The 14199-nt window shown below is 35.5% G+C and overlaps 1 protein-coding gene across 2 annotated transcripts; it reads right to left on the minus strand.

The window, feature by feature from the left end:
• Positions 1 to 7668: 7668 nt before the first annotated feature.
• Positions 7669 to 13041, minus strand: LOC145014492 (uncharacterized). Of its 2 annotated transcripts, none has more exons than XM_078972872.1 (8): positions 12695 to 13041; positions 11740 to 11903; positions 11519 to 11642; positions 11127 to 11256; positions 10993 to 11054; positions 8597 to 10916; positions 8344 to 8493; positions 7669 to 8130 (listed from the first exon to the last, which is right to left on the minus strand). In XM_078972872.1, the coding sequence occupies exons 1-8, from the start codon at positions 12847 to 12849 to the stop codon at positions 7972 to 7974; spliced, it is 3264 nt and encodes a 1087-aa protein (XP_078828998.1). In that variant the 5' UTR covers positions 12850 to 13041; the 3' UTR covers positions 7669 to 7971. The 2 variants fall into 2 exon arrangements, with proteins under 2 accessions (XP_078828998.1, XP_078828999.1); XM_078972873.1 differs by having other exon boundaries at positions 12682 to 12778.
• Between the last annotated feature and the right edge of the window lie 1158 nt (positions 13042 to 14199).

Genomic DNA, 14199 nt, shown 5'->3' on the forward strand with positions numbered 1-14199 from the left:
ATAACCTGTATTCTCAGGAAACTAGCAGATAGGTACGCACACTAGGATTCAGAAGATGGAGCATAGTAGTTTCATGTCTTGTTTGTTATTTACATATGTAGTCTATGTTTTGTGAACCACATACTTTTTAAACACTTTCTTTCCAATGAAATGGTTGTTTATTACTTTGATTACTATGATGCATGTCTTGTAATACTAAACATGACGTCCTCCGCCCCCAAACGTTTCCATTGTTCCGGTTTGGGGGTGTGACAGTCCGAAACACACAATTGAATCAAGAAAATATGAGAACATGAAGATACATTGAAACTAAACTTTATTGATAAGAATAGTTTGGTAAAACTCGATAGATAATCAGAGAACAAACTACAATTATTAGCACACTCTCATAATCTTCACAAAGATATATATATATATATATATATATATATATATATATATATATAAGCTAGATAAAACTAGAAACATAATCATTACACACACACACACACACAAACACACACACATGCACACACACACACACACACACACATATATATATATATATATATATATATATATATATATATATATATATATATATATATACAAAACACCTAAAAAAACCTTGCTTAATATAGAAGCTAGATAAAACTAGAAACACGATCATTTACATAAAGGGAGTCTTATATTATATGGAAATTTTATCTTCAAACAATCATTATCAGAATAAGGAATGTTACTTTTAGGAAAAGAGTTCTTCATTTATCGGGTCTTTAATAATCATTCTAAGGATATTAGCGAATACACATGTTGACACCTATCAATCTTATTTGCAACTGCAACAGTAGTTTTTGACTCATTAAATCTAATTAAACTAACAATTTCCCCATATTTAATAATGTTATCATTAACTATACTATATAAAGAACTCTTTCTAGAATAAAAAGTTTACAAAGTATTTTAACAAAGAAAAATTAAATATCCTCCTACCTTTTGTTCCTACATACCATCCTACTTAATTAAATGGTGATATGTATAACATTTAATGCTTATTTAATGATATTTTAGGATACTAATATGACACATGTCACCATTTCAATAGGTAGGAACAAAAGGTAAAGAGATATTTAATTTCTCTTTAACAAAACTTTACACAAGAAAAACATAGATAAGACTTTAGAATGAGCTATAATCAGCACCATCTGCATATTCTTCAGCTTTGGTATAAACAAAATCAACATTATCTCCTAGCTCCACTCTTCTCTTGTTCATTTCCACATGAAGCACAATATGGAAATTTATACCAATCTTGACACCAATAAAAAGTTCCCTCGCCTTCAACAAAAAAGGAATAGATCTTCTTGGAAGATCACTATTCCTCAAAAAACACATTACTCCATTTTTGTCTTGGTAGAATATTCCAAAGACCGGAGAGTCGATCAATAGACTTGTAGCACTCACGAGTCAGACCAACTAAAAGTATATTATAAATCTAAGAATGCCTATATGTGATCAGAGCACTATTTGACTCATTATGGATCTGTTGAGCCCTTTTTCTTTTCCTTGGAGTTAAAAAAGGAGTTGGTCTAAAAGTAACTTGAACTAACTTCATCTTCTAAACCTTATCTATTATTTTGTTGATAGTAATCCTCAACTCGTGATAAAGTGTACTCTTACAATTTGAAATTGTTTCCAAGATCTCTTCTCATTCAATGAATCCATATTTAACCAGATCAGACACATGCATCTATTTAGGTCAATGATTTGGAGTGGTTGCAGCTGGAACTATAGATGGAGCTGGTACAAGAGAAGGTTTAACTAGGTCTTTCATGGCGACCATCTTTGTATTTATATGGTTAATTTTAGAAGATAATGTTGCAACCTTTGTGGACACTATAGAGGATAAGCTGGAAATAGCATCCAAAACTTGAGATAAAGTGACAGATAGACTAGTTGTGGGAATAGTTTGTTTCCCACCAGAAGTAAAAACAATATTATGTTAAAGTAGTTGTGGATTTAGGAAAGATGGGGATTTGTTTAGAAATATTTACAGTGCGTTTGGTTGTGGAAATTTTTCCAGTTTTATAGGAAATTTTTCAAAGACAAATGGAAATTTTGAAAACGCGTTAGGTTCGTTCAGTTTTCCAAAGTTTCTAAGAAAATAAAAATGTTTAGTTTTCCTAATTATATGTAAATTAGAAAAGTGATTTTTATAGTTTTCCAAAGATTTTCAAATTTCTAAGATGGAAAATGAAATCTCCACCGTTTCCAACCAAACATGTTTTCTAAAAATTTTATTGAAAATTGAAAATGAAAATAGTTTTCCACAACCAAACGCACCCTTAAAGGGTTCAGTCTCCCAGAATTCAGAGATAGAGAAACTCTAACAATTCTCGAGGAGGAGGGTGTTAGTGAAGGATTGTTTAAGATAAATTAACAACATGGATAGAAAGATCTGACTAAGAGGGAAAGCATGGTTGCCTAAAAATAGTTGGATAAGGGATTAGATCGGCTTATTTTGGGCTGGAATTAGCTCTATCCATAGAAAAATTTAAAGGCTAAGTGGAGATTGATCCCAAAGGTTGAAGAAAGATGGATTCATACCTTGCGACTGATTGTTAGATGCTCTAATTAATGATATGACTAATAAGGATGATGAGGGATTGAAGTATATGTGTTGGCTGATAGGGATGATAAATTGAGAGATTATCACATGTTTACGAATAACATGCTAATCATTTACAGCTTGTTCAGCATTTGGACCCTCATTGGATCCATGGTCAGACTCAATATAATCTCTTTCTTCATCTTCTTCTGTAGATTTTAGTATAATAGCTGGAGATGGTGGTTGATATGGATTAGAAATTCATTGGCACATAGACAGAGTAATTGAAAGATCGGTAGGAGATGGTGTAACATCTAATACATGTATGAGTTATGTTTTGTATGGTAAGTTAAAAGATTTGGGTTTTGGTGTTTTTTCCTAGTCTGCGTCTTGGTGATTGGCTTACCATGACGTGGTAATCCCTTATCACTATGGCGTGGCATTTAATTAGACCATGGCACAACGCCATTATGGGCTCAAAACCCTATACCTCATATCATGATCCCTGTTTAAAGAATGATGGGGCTAGAGTTTTCCCCGACCACATCCTCCATCTTTGTAGAAAGTATCCCCCAAAACCCTAGCCTCCTTTCCATGCTCTAAGCCTCTTAGTGTGTTTTGTTGTATTCTTGAAGGAAGAGCATCACCCCATTGGAGTTTGAGAGTGCTTCTTGAAGATATCTAACATCTTGTGCATCTTCAGGACCTTTGTAAGTGTTCAAGTTCCTAACTTGATGGTTTAAACTGCATAGATCTAGCATTTTATGGCATTTTGAGTCCTTTTATGGTTTTAGTTAGAGTTTAGGGAAGAACTCCAGATAAATCTTGCAACTTTATCAACTGTGAGTGTCCGTGGAGTGTTTTATCTTTTAGATCTAGAATTAAATAGTAATTTGGGGTCATGAAAATGTTAAAGGTCACATCATTTACCAATTTTGACCTAAAATGGTGTAGAACATACATGGGTTGTGTATGTCTATAAAGTTATAATTTTTATAACTCATTTTCATATGATTAAGCATTCTTGAGACTTTGAGGCTTGGTCTTAATGGATTAAGTACTTAATAAATAAATGAGTATTCTAGGTGGACCGTGACGGGGCCACAGGCTGACTAAAGTGTGGTGGGCAAAAAACTCGCATCTGATCTGTCTCTAGTTGCTACCACGCGACGAAGAATTGGCCACGATATGTGTAACATCCCGATATTAAGGTACTTCTAATTTCAACCCTTTAATTTTATTATATTGCATTTTGGTCCCTAAGTCCAAGAAACTGTGCATTGGAGCCCTAGTGACATTTTTGTAATTCTAGCAGGAGGAGTACGCCATGCGTACTAGTGTGTACACTAAGAGTACTAGGGAGTGCCCTAATACGTTGGGCGTACATCTAGGTAGGCGGGCGTACTTGCTAAATCAGGAAACCTTAATTTTTAGGGTTTGGCTTGTATTTAAGCATCCTTATGGCCTCATTTCCCTTCACCTTAATAGCCTCCACCCTCTCTTTCATGATTATAGACCTAGAACCACATTGTGAAGCCATTTCAAGCATTTAAGTGTGTGTTTGTGTTCTTAAAAGAAGAAGGAAGGAAGGAACCAAGCTCATCTTGGATGGAAGAAACATCTTGGATCTGGAAGTTTTGCACCATTCTCCATCATTTCAAGGTATAAAGGTCATACCTTGATGGCTAGTTTGCTAGATCTTGTTTATGGGTGTTTTGTGTTACTTTTTGGTCCCACAGGTACCATCTTGAGCATGGCATGTTCTGGATGTTTTAAGTTGTCCTTTCAGACCCTAGGAAGGGTCCTTAGCCATAAAAATGAAGTCTCATTGGTTAGAATTGTTTCATGCATCTTATAGAAGGTCTTAATGGATTAAGACCTTGAGTTAAGCTCTTATTAGGCGTGTAAAGTCATAAAGTTATAAACATCATGACTCTAGAGTGTGTTTTGGTCATGGATTTGAAGTTGGCGCGTAAGAGCTTAAGCCGTTAAGCTCTTAATGAGGTTTTAGACTTTACGAGGGTGCGCTCCACATACTCGGAGTATCCCCCGCATACGAGGTCAACCACCCCGATGGTGGTCAACTGCGAGGGTTAGAGTACGCCACGCGTACTCGCACTGGGTCAGCTCGGTTGGGTTGAATTAGTGGGTTTGACCAGTTGACTTTGGCCAAGTTTGACCTTAAGGTTGTCTTGGGTATTTTGGAAATTCTAATTGGTTTGGTCATTTGGTTGGAATATAAGGCAGTCGAAGCTGAAATTCAGAGTCGGGACCTTATCATCTTCTCTTCAGTTTGCGAGGTGAGTTTTCCTTATTGTACTTGCGGTTTGACGGCACCAAGGCCGGCCCATTTGTTTGATAACCCGATATTCATTGATATGTTAAGTATGGAATAGATATGTATGCTAGTTTTGATATGTTTATCTGGTAGATCGATAGGACTACATGTGATACTGTCTATATGATTATTTTTATATGTTAGTATCTGTATATGTCGACATATTGTGTGGGTTGGGTTGAGGTTGTATTGCTCCGTGCGGTGGCCAACAAACCCTGAGCAATCCAAATATGAGTTGAGGGTCAGGTAGGGCATGTTAAACTCATATTGAGGACTCATGAGAATTCCAGATACGAGCTAAGGGTCGGACAGGGCATGTCAGACTCGTATTGAGGGCTTAGTGGTGTTCAGTCCGAGAACTGATCTGGTCAGGGAGCAAGCCAAACAAAAGATGTGGGACCCAAGGGAAAGCCAGACTTTTGTTGTGGGCTCAGGGGTAATCCAGTCTTTTAGTTGTGGACCCATTGCATGTTGTTATTATATATGTGATATTTGATTATGTGTTGGTACTTTAGGGGAACTCACTAAGCTTTAGGCTTACAGTTTCGGGTTATGTTTAAGGTACTTCAGACGATCGCGGAAAGGCAAAGGCGTGACCATTGACATCCTCATGTTTTGACTTATGATTTTGGGAACTTTGATATTGAGCATGTTTTGAAAACTATGGTGTAAACAATTTATGATTTTGGGTTGGTTTTAAAAGGTTAAAATTTTCATGATTTTTATGGATGTTACAGTGCGGTGGCAGGTTGTAAGTTGAGTATTTTGTCTTTTAGCCACCACGAAGCGGTCGTGGTGTTGACTATGGTGCGCTAACTCGACTGTTAACTTTGATCGTTGACTTTTGGCTAAGTTTGACTTTAGATCAAACTTCAAGGTTTTAGGTCATAGCTTGAAGTTTAACCTTTGAATACATATTTAGGTGGTTGTTATGTCTGCCTTTGCATGTTTCAAGATGTAAAGATTTTCTACTTTTTCTGTGAGGTGATTTTCTCACTATATTTTATACTACAGTATGGATCCTCTGTATGTTAGGAATTAGGAGGTTGATATGGTGCAGTGATTTATTAGACACGTAGATTTGTTAATAATTGTTTGTGACTGTTTGTTTGGTAATTTTCTATTTATTGTATATGTTGATATATTGTGCATGGATTGAGGGCGGTCCAACTGTGTGTTGAAGGCCAAGATACTCGGGCGGTCCAGTTAATGTTGTAGGTCCAGAAGGAGCGGTCCATTTTAATGTTGTAGGCTTAGGACGCGGACCAACCTTGTGTTGAAGACCATGTGGTGCATGCATTATATGTATATTGTTGTGTAGGATACTTTGGGGAACTCACTATGCTTTGGTTTATAGTTGTGGATTTAAATGTTTCAGGTACTTCTAAGGATCATGGAAAAGTGAAGGTATGACTATACATACTATCCAATAGTCTTCATGATTTTGAGATATGTTATGTTACAATACTCTTATTTTGATCCCATATTGTGAAACAATTATTTTGATGATGTCTGACTTTTATGAAAATGACTTTTAATGCCTTTTTTAAAATTGAAAATTTTCATTATGGTTTTTTGGTCGTTATAGATGGAGTATCTTGAAAAATCTTTGAGTTGAGCTGGACAATGGCAAGAAAATGACCATTCAGCTGCGAATATGATTTAGCTCCAATAGATTGTTCCAATACCAACGGGAAAAACCTTGGGATTGGAATATCCGACTCACAAGTTAGAGCTTTGGAGAGCAATTTGACCAAATTGTCAAATATAGGTTGAACAAAATCCACATTTCTTCCAAACACCATGCCATAGAGAAACTCATCTTTATGGAGTTAAGTTGATCCCAACTCTGGGACACTTGGTAACTGTCCCCATAAGATACTTCTAGGTAGGACATTATCAAAGAATAAGAGTTTTGTGCTTTCCATGTTTGTTATGATCATTATCTAGACCAGGAAGGATAGTCTTTAATTTCAAATCGGATACCAGGGATCATGAGTTGGAAGATGAAGAGCATTCTTGATGTGAATCACATTGATTGAAACTTGTTGATTTCCACATGAGATTGTACCAATGACAGATGAACTATCTTGATCAAATTCGAAAGTGTACCATAACTCGCATAGGGCATTGGCATTAATTCCAACTAACCTATTTAAAAGCTTCAAAGTCAGAGGATTGGATCGAAGAAACTATCTTCATGTCGATTGTTAATGTATTGAGGAGGGATCTCAAAATTAGCAAGCTCATTGGAGGTCTTGATTGTAACGAGAATGATTGGAGTAGAAGTAGCAGGAATGAGAACGAAATCAGGATTGAAGGTGTAGAGAGTCGTGGAAAAAGTTGAAGATTGTCTTTGAATATCGTATCATGTCAATTAAAAACACAACATGACTATCCAATTTAACACCCTTAATTTAAATCAACAAAATCGACATACTAGATAAAGTACATCATGTATTCAAATAGATGCAATTTCAATATAGGTGAGAATTGTATTGGGTTTGGTAGAGCTATATATATATACTTTTTATCATTTCTTATAGCTTTATAAATAATTGATGTGTTAATTATGATTATAAATAATAATAACTACAACGATAAGCTAGAAAAACGATTTAGGAGATTCTTTTATGCGTTTTTAATGCACTTTAAGCAAATCCAAATCCATTGACAATCCAAAAGAAGTAAAAGGCAAACTACTACTACAAAATACCACCAAATAATCGAAAAAACTAAAAGATAAATTACACAACCGCACTTCTCGTATATGGCCAAAGTAACATCCATGGAAAGGACAAACAGGTAAAATCACAGTCGCAAAAAGGAATAAAAAATCTATACACGATAAGGTGATACAGCAAGCATATATATTATAATACAGTTTATCATAACTTCCTATAGATAGAATTCAAGAGCATCATAACCCCAAAATTAAAAAAAAAAAATTAAAAAAAAAATGTAAATAACTACAATGGAGGAGTGTGAAGAAGAAATGTAAGGAGAATCTTGGTATTTTGCATCAATTTGATGTTCATCTTCATCACTATTCACTCCAACTATCATCATCATCTTCATCTTCATCACTTCCAGCAAACGCATGGCGTATTGCATTTGCTTTCTCTAAAATGGCAGCCACCCTTAAATTGGTTGAAGGACCTTGAATGATGGGCCTTGTTTGGACAGCTGGCTTCAAGTTGAAAGACTAATGTATAACCACAAAAAAAAATATATTATATTATTAATTATTGTGAAGTAAAAATATACCTCCATCATTTAATGCACAAAAGCTGCAATTTTTGTCATGTCGACATCAGGCTCAGTCTAAGCTTTTTGGACGAGACAAAAAAGTTACAATTTTGTCTCATTGATATCATATCAGTCTGAGTCTCAGTCTAATGCATGTCAAACACAGTACCTTAGCACGTATTTGTTCCAATAAAGTGTCTCTTTCTTCTTCTTTTGGGATTTGAGGCCTTGCTCTTTCTGAAACCTTCCTCAATGGCAACAAAGTGTCTCTTTCCTCTTCTTGGATTTCAGGCTTTGCTCTTTCGGATACTTTCCTCAACTACAAAAATACAAAAGCAAACATATTTTTCATTTTTTTTTTTAAATATCATTTCTGTTATATCATGACATTATTAGCTTCAAATCGTATATCATATTTGTACCTTGCTTTTGTCATGAGCAGCAACTGCATCAATGAGAGGCGTACGAGGTCTCTGAACTTTCATAGGCCGAATTCCAATTCCATTTGGCCTTTCATCATCATCACCTTCATGAATCAAAGAAACACTCGATTGCCTTAAAGATTCTTGTCCAGAAGTTGAAATATTTTGAGATTGTTGTTCTTCAACATCAATTGGTGGTTTTGGAAGTATGACAATCTGTTCTTCTGCAACTTTTGTTTGCTCAGTGTGTGAAGTGGAAGTGGAAGTGGAAGTGAAAGTGGAAGTGGAAATCTCAGTGTCTTGATGATTATCATGTTGAGAATTAGGGTTTTCTGTAATTTCATTTTGAGGAAAAGGTGGTGGGAAGTGGTTTTGTTGTTGATCATCATTATTGGGAAGCTTTCCGATCCGCCATTGCATAGGTGGAAGAGGCGGCAATGGTGGCATCTCCTCCAGGTTGATTGGAGGTGATAATGGTGGAAGCATGTTGAGTTCAGTGAACACTGGAGCTAATGGATAATTAAAATTAACTTCATCTGAGATTTTGTTTTCACTTCCCAATTGTGGTAAATCTTCCATAGATGGTTCTTCATAAACAGGTTCTTGAAACTCTTGTCCATTTTCCAAACAGGAGCTTTTGTTGTTTGTAGATTTAGATTCTACAGCATCTTGATTGGATTCAAAGTCCAGATCTGGTTGAATTACAACATCTCCATTTTCAACTGTTTTTTCAAGAACAATTAGGTTTTCATTTAGATTTTCATTTGTAGGAATTGAATCAAGAGATTGTATGTTGGAATGATCATAAGCTGCAGAAGGAACCGAATCTAACTCTGTAGAAACATCTAATTCCTTCTTTTCACCAGATTCAGAAGGAATGGAATCCAACTCCGGAGTAATAACTGGTTCCTGCTTTCCAACAGATTCATCGGAATCATCAATGACAGGACCATTCTCACCAGAAACACCATCATCATCAGCATCTTCATCTTTCTCATCAGCAAAAGTCAAAGCTTCAATTTCAGAGTTGAAAGATTCGACTTTTCTCTCATCTAATTCTGTATCTTCACAAGTAGAAAGACTCTTGCTTTCATTATCATCGGGATTAGTGACTGAATTATTAACTGATTCTTTTTCATCCTCAAGAATAGGAAGATTATTATTATTACTATTATTATTGTTATTGTTATTGTCACTATTGCTATCATCCTTTGATTCTATTTCATCTGAATCCCTATCAGATTTACTCTCAACAACATCATCTGTTAACTCTTCTTTAAGTAAAGAACAAGTATCAGGAAGAAAAGATATCTCTTCACTAGGTTTCCCTTTCACTTCCACATCTGCATCATAATTTTCAACTTCTTCCAAGGAGGGAGTGGGACCAGAAGGCTGCTGTTCTTCCACCTGTGAAATTTCAAGGGTAGAATTGGAATTACAATCCTCACTTTGATGATTAGATGAAGATGGATCATCAATTGCAGAGGCTGCAATGGCTTCTGGATCAATTTGATTGCTTGATGACATTTCACTCAATCCCGATTCTTTTGAACCACTTTCTTCCAAAACTACCCCTTCGTCCGAGACTTGGCTAGGCAAAATTCGAGGGCGAAATGGTATTTCGGTAGATGCAAAGGTGACACTACGTGGGGTATTGTCGGTTGAAGTGGTGGAAGCTTCAGAATCTGAAAAAGTTTCCATTTTCTTCCTGATTAAGCCATTCTCAATCTCATAACCTGATTGAGAATCTGAAAATTGTGATTGAATTTGTTCTAAATTCGCATCGGAATTAGTTCTAAGTTCTGTTTCCGTTTCGATTTCTGACTCCATGGTAGCAAGGGCATCCACGTAATTTTCTCCCTCACTTACAACATCATCGGATTGATAACCATCAGGAGAAACATCATCCAGTTTGTGATTCCCTTCAACAGATATATGCTTCTCTTCCACCTCCTCCTCCTCAATTCTGGAATTGCCCTCGGTTTCGTTTTCCGGAAGCTCCGGAATCATGATTCCGGGCATGTTGTTATTCATGTGCTCCATAGAGACTGTCTTATCCACACTTGGAGATTCAAATGGGCTTCCATTTTGACTAGGTGAATTGACGATATTACCCTCGTCATGTGTTTCAAGCACGGGTCGAACAGGTACTTCATGGACAAGTTTATCCTCAGGTGGAGAAGTTAATAAAGTCTCCATGTAGCCTTTTCCAGTTTCAGTATCGAATGGAAATTTAATTTCTCTTTTCTTTAATTTCACATGACGTGTGGGCTCACTTGTTCCATTTTGCATACGCTCTTCAAGGAGTAATTGATGAAGTCTACAAATGAAAATGAAAATTTGGAAATTTAATAAAAATCATTCGGTGTGAAATAAATATCAAATTAGGGGCATACTTGACATGCGATGGCTGAAAAACATCAGGAGTCTCTCCGTTTTTCCATTTTGATCCTTTTTTCTGTTAAACATATGAATAAATTTGTAAGCAAGAATGATGGTCAAATGCAACATTTCAAAATAGTCAACTCACCTTTGTTTTACGGATATTTTTGCCCCTTTGAGCTTCTGTGTTCCTCATTTCAAAAGAAGATGCCTCCACTTTATAAAATGATGGATCAGTGTAACGTTTTAAGCATGCCCCAGCTCCAGCAATATCAAACCTGTTAAAAAAATACATAAGTCAGCAATGTTTGACTTTTTAGATGTCAAAGAATTTACCTTTTAACTTCATTAATGGTTTTATTATAGAACAAAAACGGCCCACAATATTGATATAATGCATGTTGAATGAGAATAAAAAGGTGAAAAAAGTGAAGTTGCCAAGTTGGGTTTGTAGTACTTTGAAAGGTACAAACAAGCATGAATTTTGAATTCTAGTTATGAGGTGGGGGAGGGTATTTAAGGGAATATAAAGTTTCTTACTTGTCTAGAAGAAACAACCGAGGGGGCCCACGAGATTCTTCATAAGAATCCATGACAAATCGAGGTAAATCTCCCCTTGTAATAAGATTTTGCTCTGTTTGCAAATTAGGATGCCAACCAATACCTGTTAACATCAAATGCCTCATTAGAACTTTATAAAAGCGAAAATAAATGATAATTAAAAAAACTAAAACCAACAATTGTAGGAGAAGAATTGTAACCTGAACCAGAGAAGAATGCTGAATGGCTTGTTTGTGACAAAAATGCCCTTTCAATTGCAGGGAAATCTGATTCAAGCTGTTGAACACGTACCAGTAATCCATGGCCTCTAGTGGCAGTTACCATTACTTCTTCATGCAAACCATGGAAAATCTCTGCTGCAAACCTTCAGAATTGGATGGAAGAGTTTTGTTACAACAATATCATATGTTAAGATAGTACCAATGGTGAAAATTATAAAACAGATACAAGATTATAAATGATAAGTCTATATTGTCAATTAAAAAATTTCTACTTTTCGTCCTACATTGTTCCTTCCCAAGAACCCTAATTGAAAGACTTAAGATCTGTGTAGTAACTATAGAAGACAAAGGTTTGTTCAAACTGATCAAATGTGATGAATTCAGCGCATAATGTCGCTTGTGATTTCTTTTGAATTGTAGAAATCTTGAACCCTAAAACATTTACACTCTCTTTTTCGTTCATCGAACACATTATTATTCCCCAGAACAGATCCATATCATTCGTTAGATTATACAAGACAGGAATCGGTAATTTATGGGCCCAAAAAAACAAAGCCGTAAATTACAGTGTGTTAGCATGAAATCCTAGGTTTAGGATTCGAAGTTAACTTACGACTGCAAATTCCCTATAACTCGATTGCGGAAGTATGAAGTCAATTATCCTAAAAGTCGAAATCTATCCTGGAGAATGCAATTCGAGATTTAAAATGATACAGGAGCTGAATCAGTTCAGATACTCATTCGATTCCAAATCCATTTGCACCGATTCAAGCCACAAAATTGGGTAATTTATCAGTCGCTTGAAGCTGGTGGTTCAAATTTGAAACGAAAAAAGATTCAAATTTGATTGCAGAACTCCAAATTAATTCTCCCAAATAGAAACTAAATGGATTTAATTATGAAATAAATACGAGACAAAACCGGAAGTACTGACTCGGCTAGGTCACCGAGCTGACGGAGAACGCCAACGAGACCGGCCATGGCAACACCTTCAAGTAAAGCTTCAGGGTCATCTTTATCCGCTGCTTTGTACAGCTCTGGATCAGCCAAACTGAACTCATTTCGTATCTGATATCTGCTGAATGGCATTTCTTCTTAATTTCAAAATCAGCTCAACCAAATCTCATCACAATCATAACGAATTTATGTTTGTATATCACACTATCTTGCAACAATTTTCACACAATGCAAAATCTTTGAAAATGTTTGAACCCCAAAAGAAAATTTCTAGAGAGAGAAAGTGGTGAGGGAAATGAGTGGGGGAGTTGAAATGAATGTGAAGGAAAAATACAGAGAGAAATGCAGACGACTCGGTGGTGGGGTGATAGTTTCCCTTAAGCCCTTGTACATTGGATTAGTTACATATAAACCCCTATAAGTTTGGTTTTTGATGATTTAGGCCCTTGTGCATTTAGAGTATTTTTGTTCCGAATAAAGTTAGTTTTTAAGTCAAACAAATTATTGTGGAACTTTTGCTAACTTTTTACAAAATGACCTGTACAGATACAATTCAATATAAGCTTTGCTTTTGAGGTGTTGAGTATTATATAAAGTATAAAAATAAAAATAAAAAGACTTAGCAATTGGATATGTCATGATAGAAAAATGTGTAACCGTTCAAGTAAGGATGTCACTAAAACCGAAATTAAATAAAAGAGTTCAAGTAAGGATCTCACTAAAACCGATATTAAATAAAAGAGTTGTTTGATAGTTATTGATTGAATCATATATAATTAAATCAATGTCTAATTGAATTAGATCCAACCTTTTATTTGACCTAGTAAAAAACATATCAGAGGCTATAAAACCAAATCATAGGTTTTTAATACCGTAGTATCAGACAATTTGAATACGATCAAGTCGGACTCGACCTCTTACCTAACCCTCGGACTCGACCTCTTACCTAACCCAGCAAAAGGGATATCAAGTAGCCCCTAAGTCATTTGAGTTGAATAAGGTTTGGGTTATTTGGTTTGATTAACCGAATAATGATAATCTTGTTCCGTTTGGGTTCGGTTAATATTCTTGTTAGTCGGATCAACGAAATAATCGGAGCATGACATCGTGTTAATATTTTTAATTGAGAAAGAGAAATTAAATATCTTTTTATATTTTCTTCCTATTATCCTTCGATCCATATTAAACGGTGAAAATGGATTAATTATTATTAATTTCATTAAATGTGATAAATGTCAATATTTGATATGGTAGGAGGATGAGTTGGGAATAAAATATAAAAAGATATTTAATTTCTCTTTTAAATTTGATTATTAAAGATTAATAATTTTGAAACCCAAACTTGTGTTTTATTTCAGTAGAATCCCTACTGTTTGTGCTCTCGCTAAGAGAGGTGTTTCTACTCAGAGTAGTGAATGATTATGGTGTGCTTAGGAGGCTAAAGATGTGGATCACCTCTTTGTGGGTTGCTCTTGGGCTCGA

Source organism: Lactuca saligna, chromosome 9 (assembly GCF_052625555.1).
Source record: "Lactuca saligna cultivar CGN05327 chromosome 9, ASM5262555v1, whole genome shotgun sequence".
Taxonomy (NCBI): domain Eukaryota; kingdom Viridiplantae; phylum Streptophyta; class Magnoliopsida; order Asterales; family Asteraceae; genus Lactuca; species Lactuca saligna.

Excerpts from the sequence above, each read along its gene's own strand:
- LOC145014492 (XM_078972872.1), bottom strand. The coding sequence starts at position 12,849 with ATGCCATTCAGCAGATATCAGATACGAAATGAGTTCAGTTTGGCTGAT. Across the intron at positions 11,904-12,694 it reads CAGCTCGGTGACCTAGCCGA|GTTTGCAGCAGAGATTTTCC; the intron begins GTCAGTACTTCC and ends CCAATTCTGAAG. Across the intron at positions 11,257-11,518 it reads CGGTTGTTTCTTCTAGACAA|GTTTGATATTGCTGGAGCTG; the intron begins GTAAGAAACTTT and ends TTTTTTTAACAG.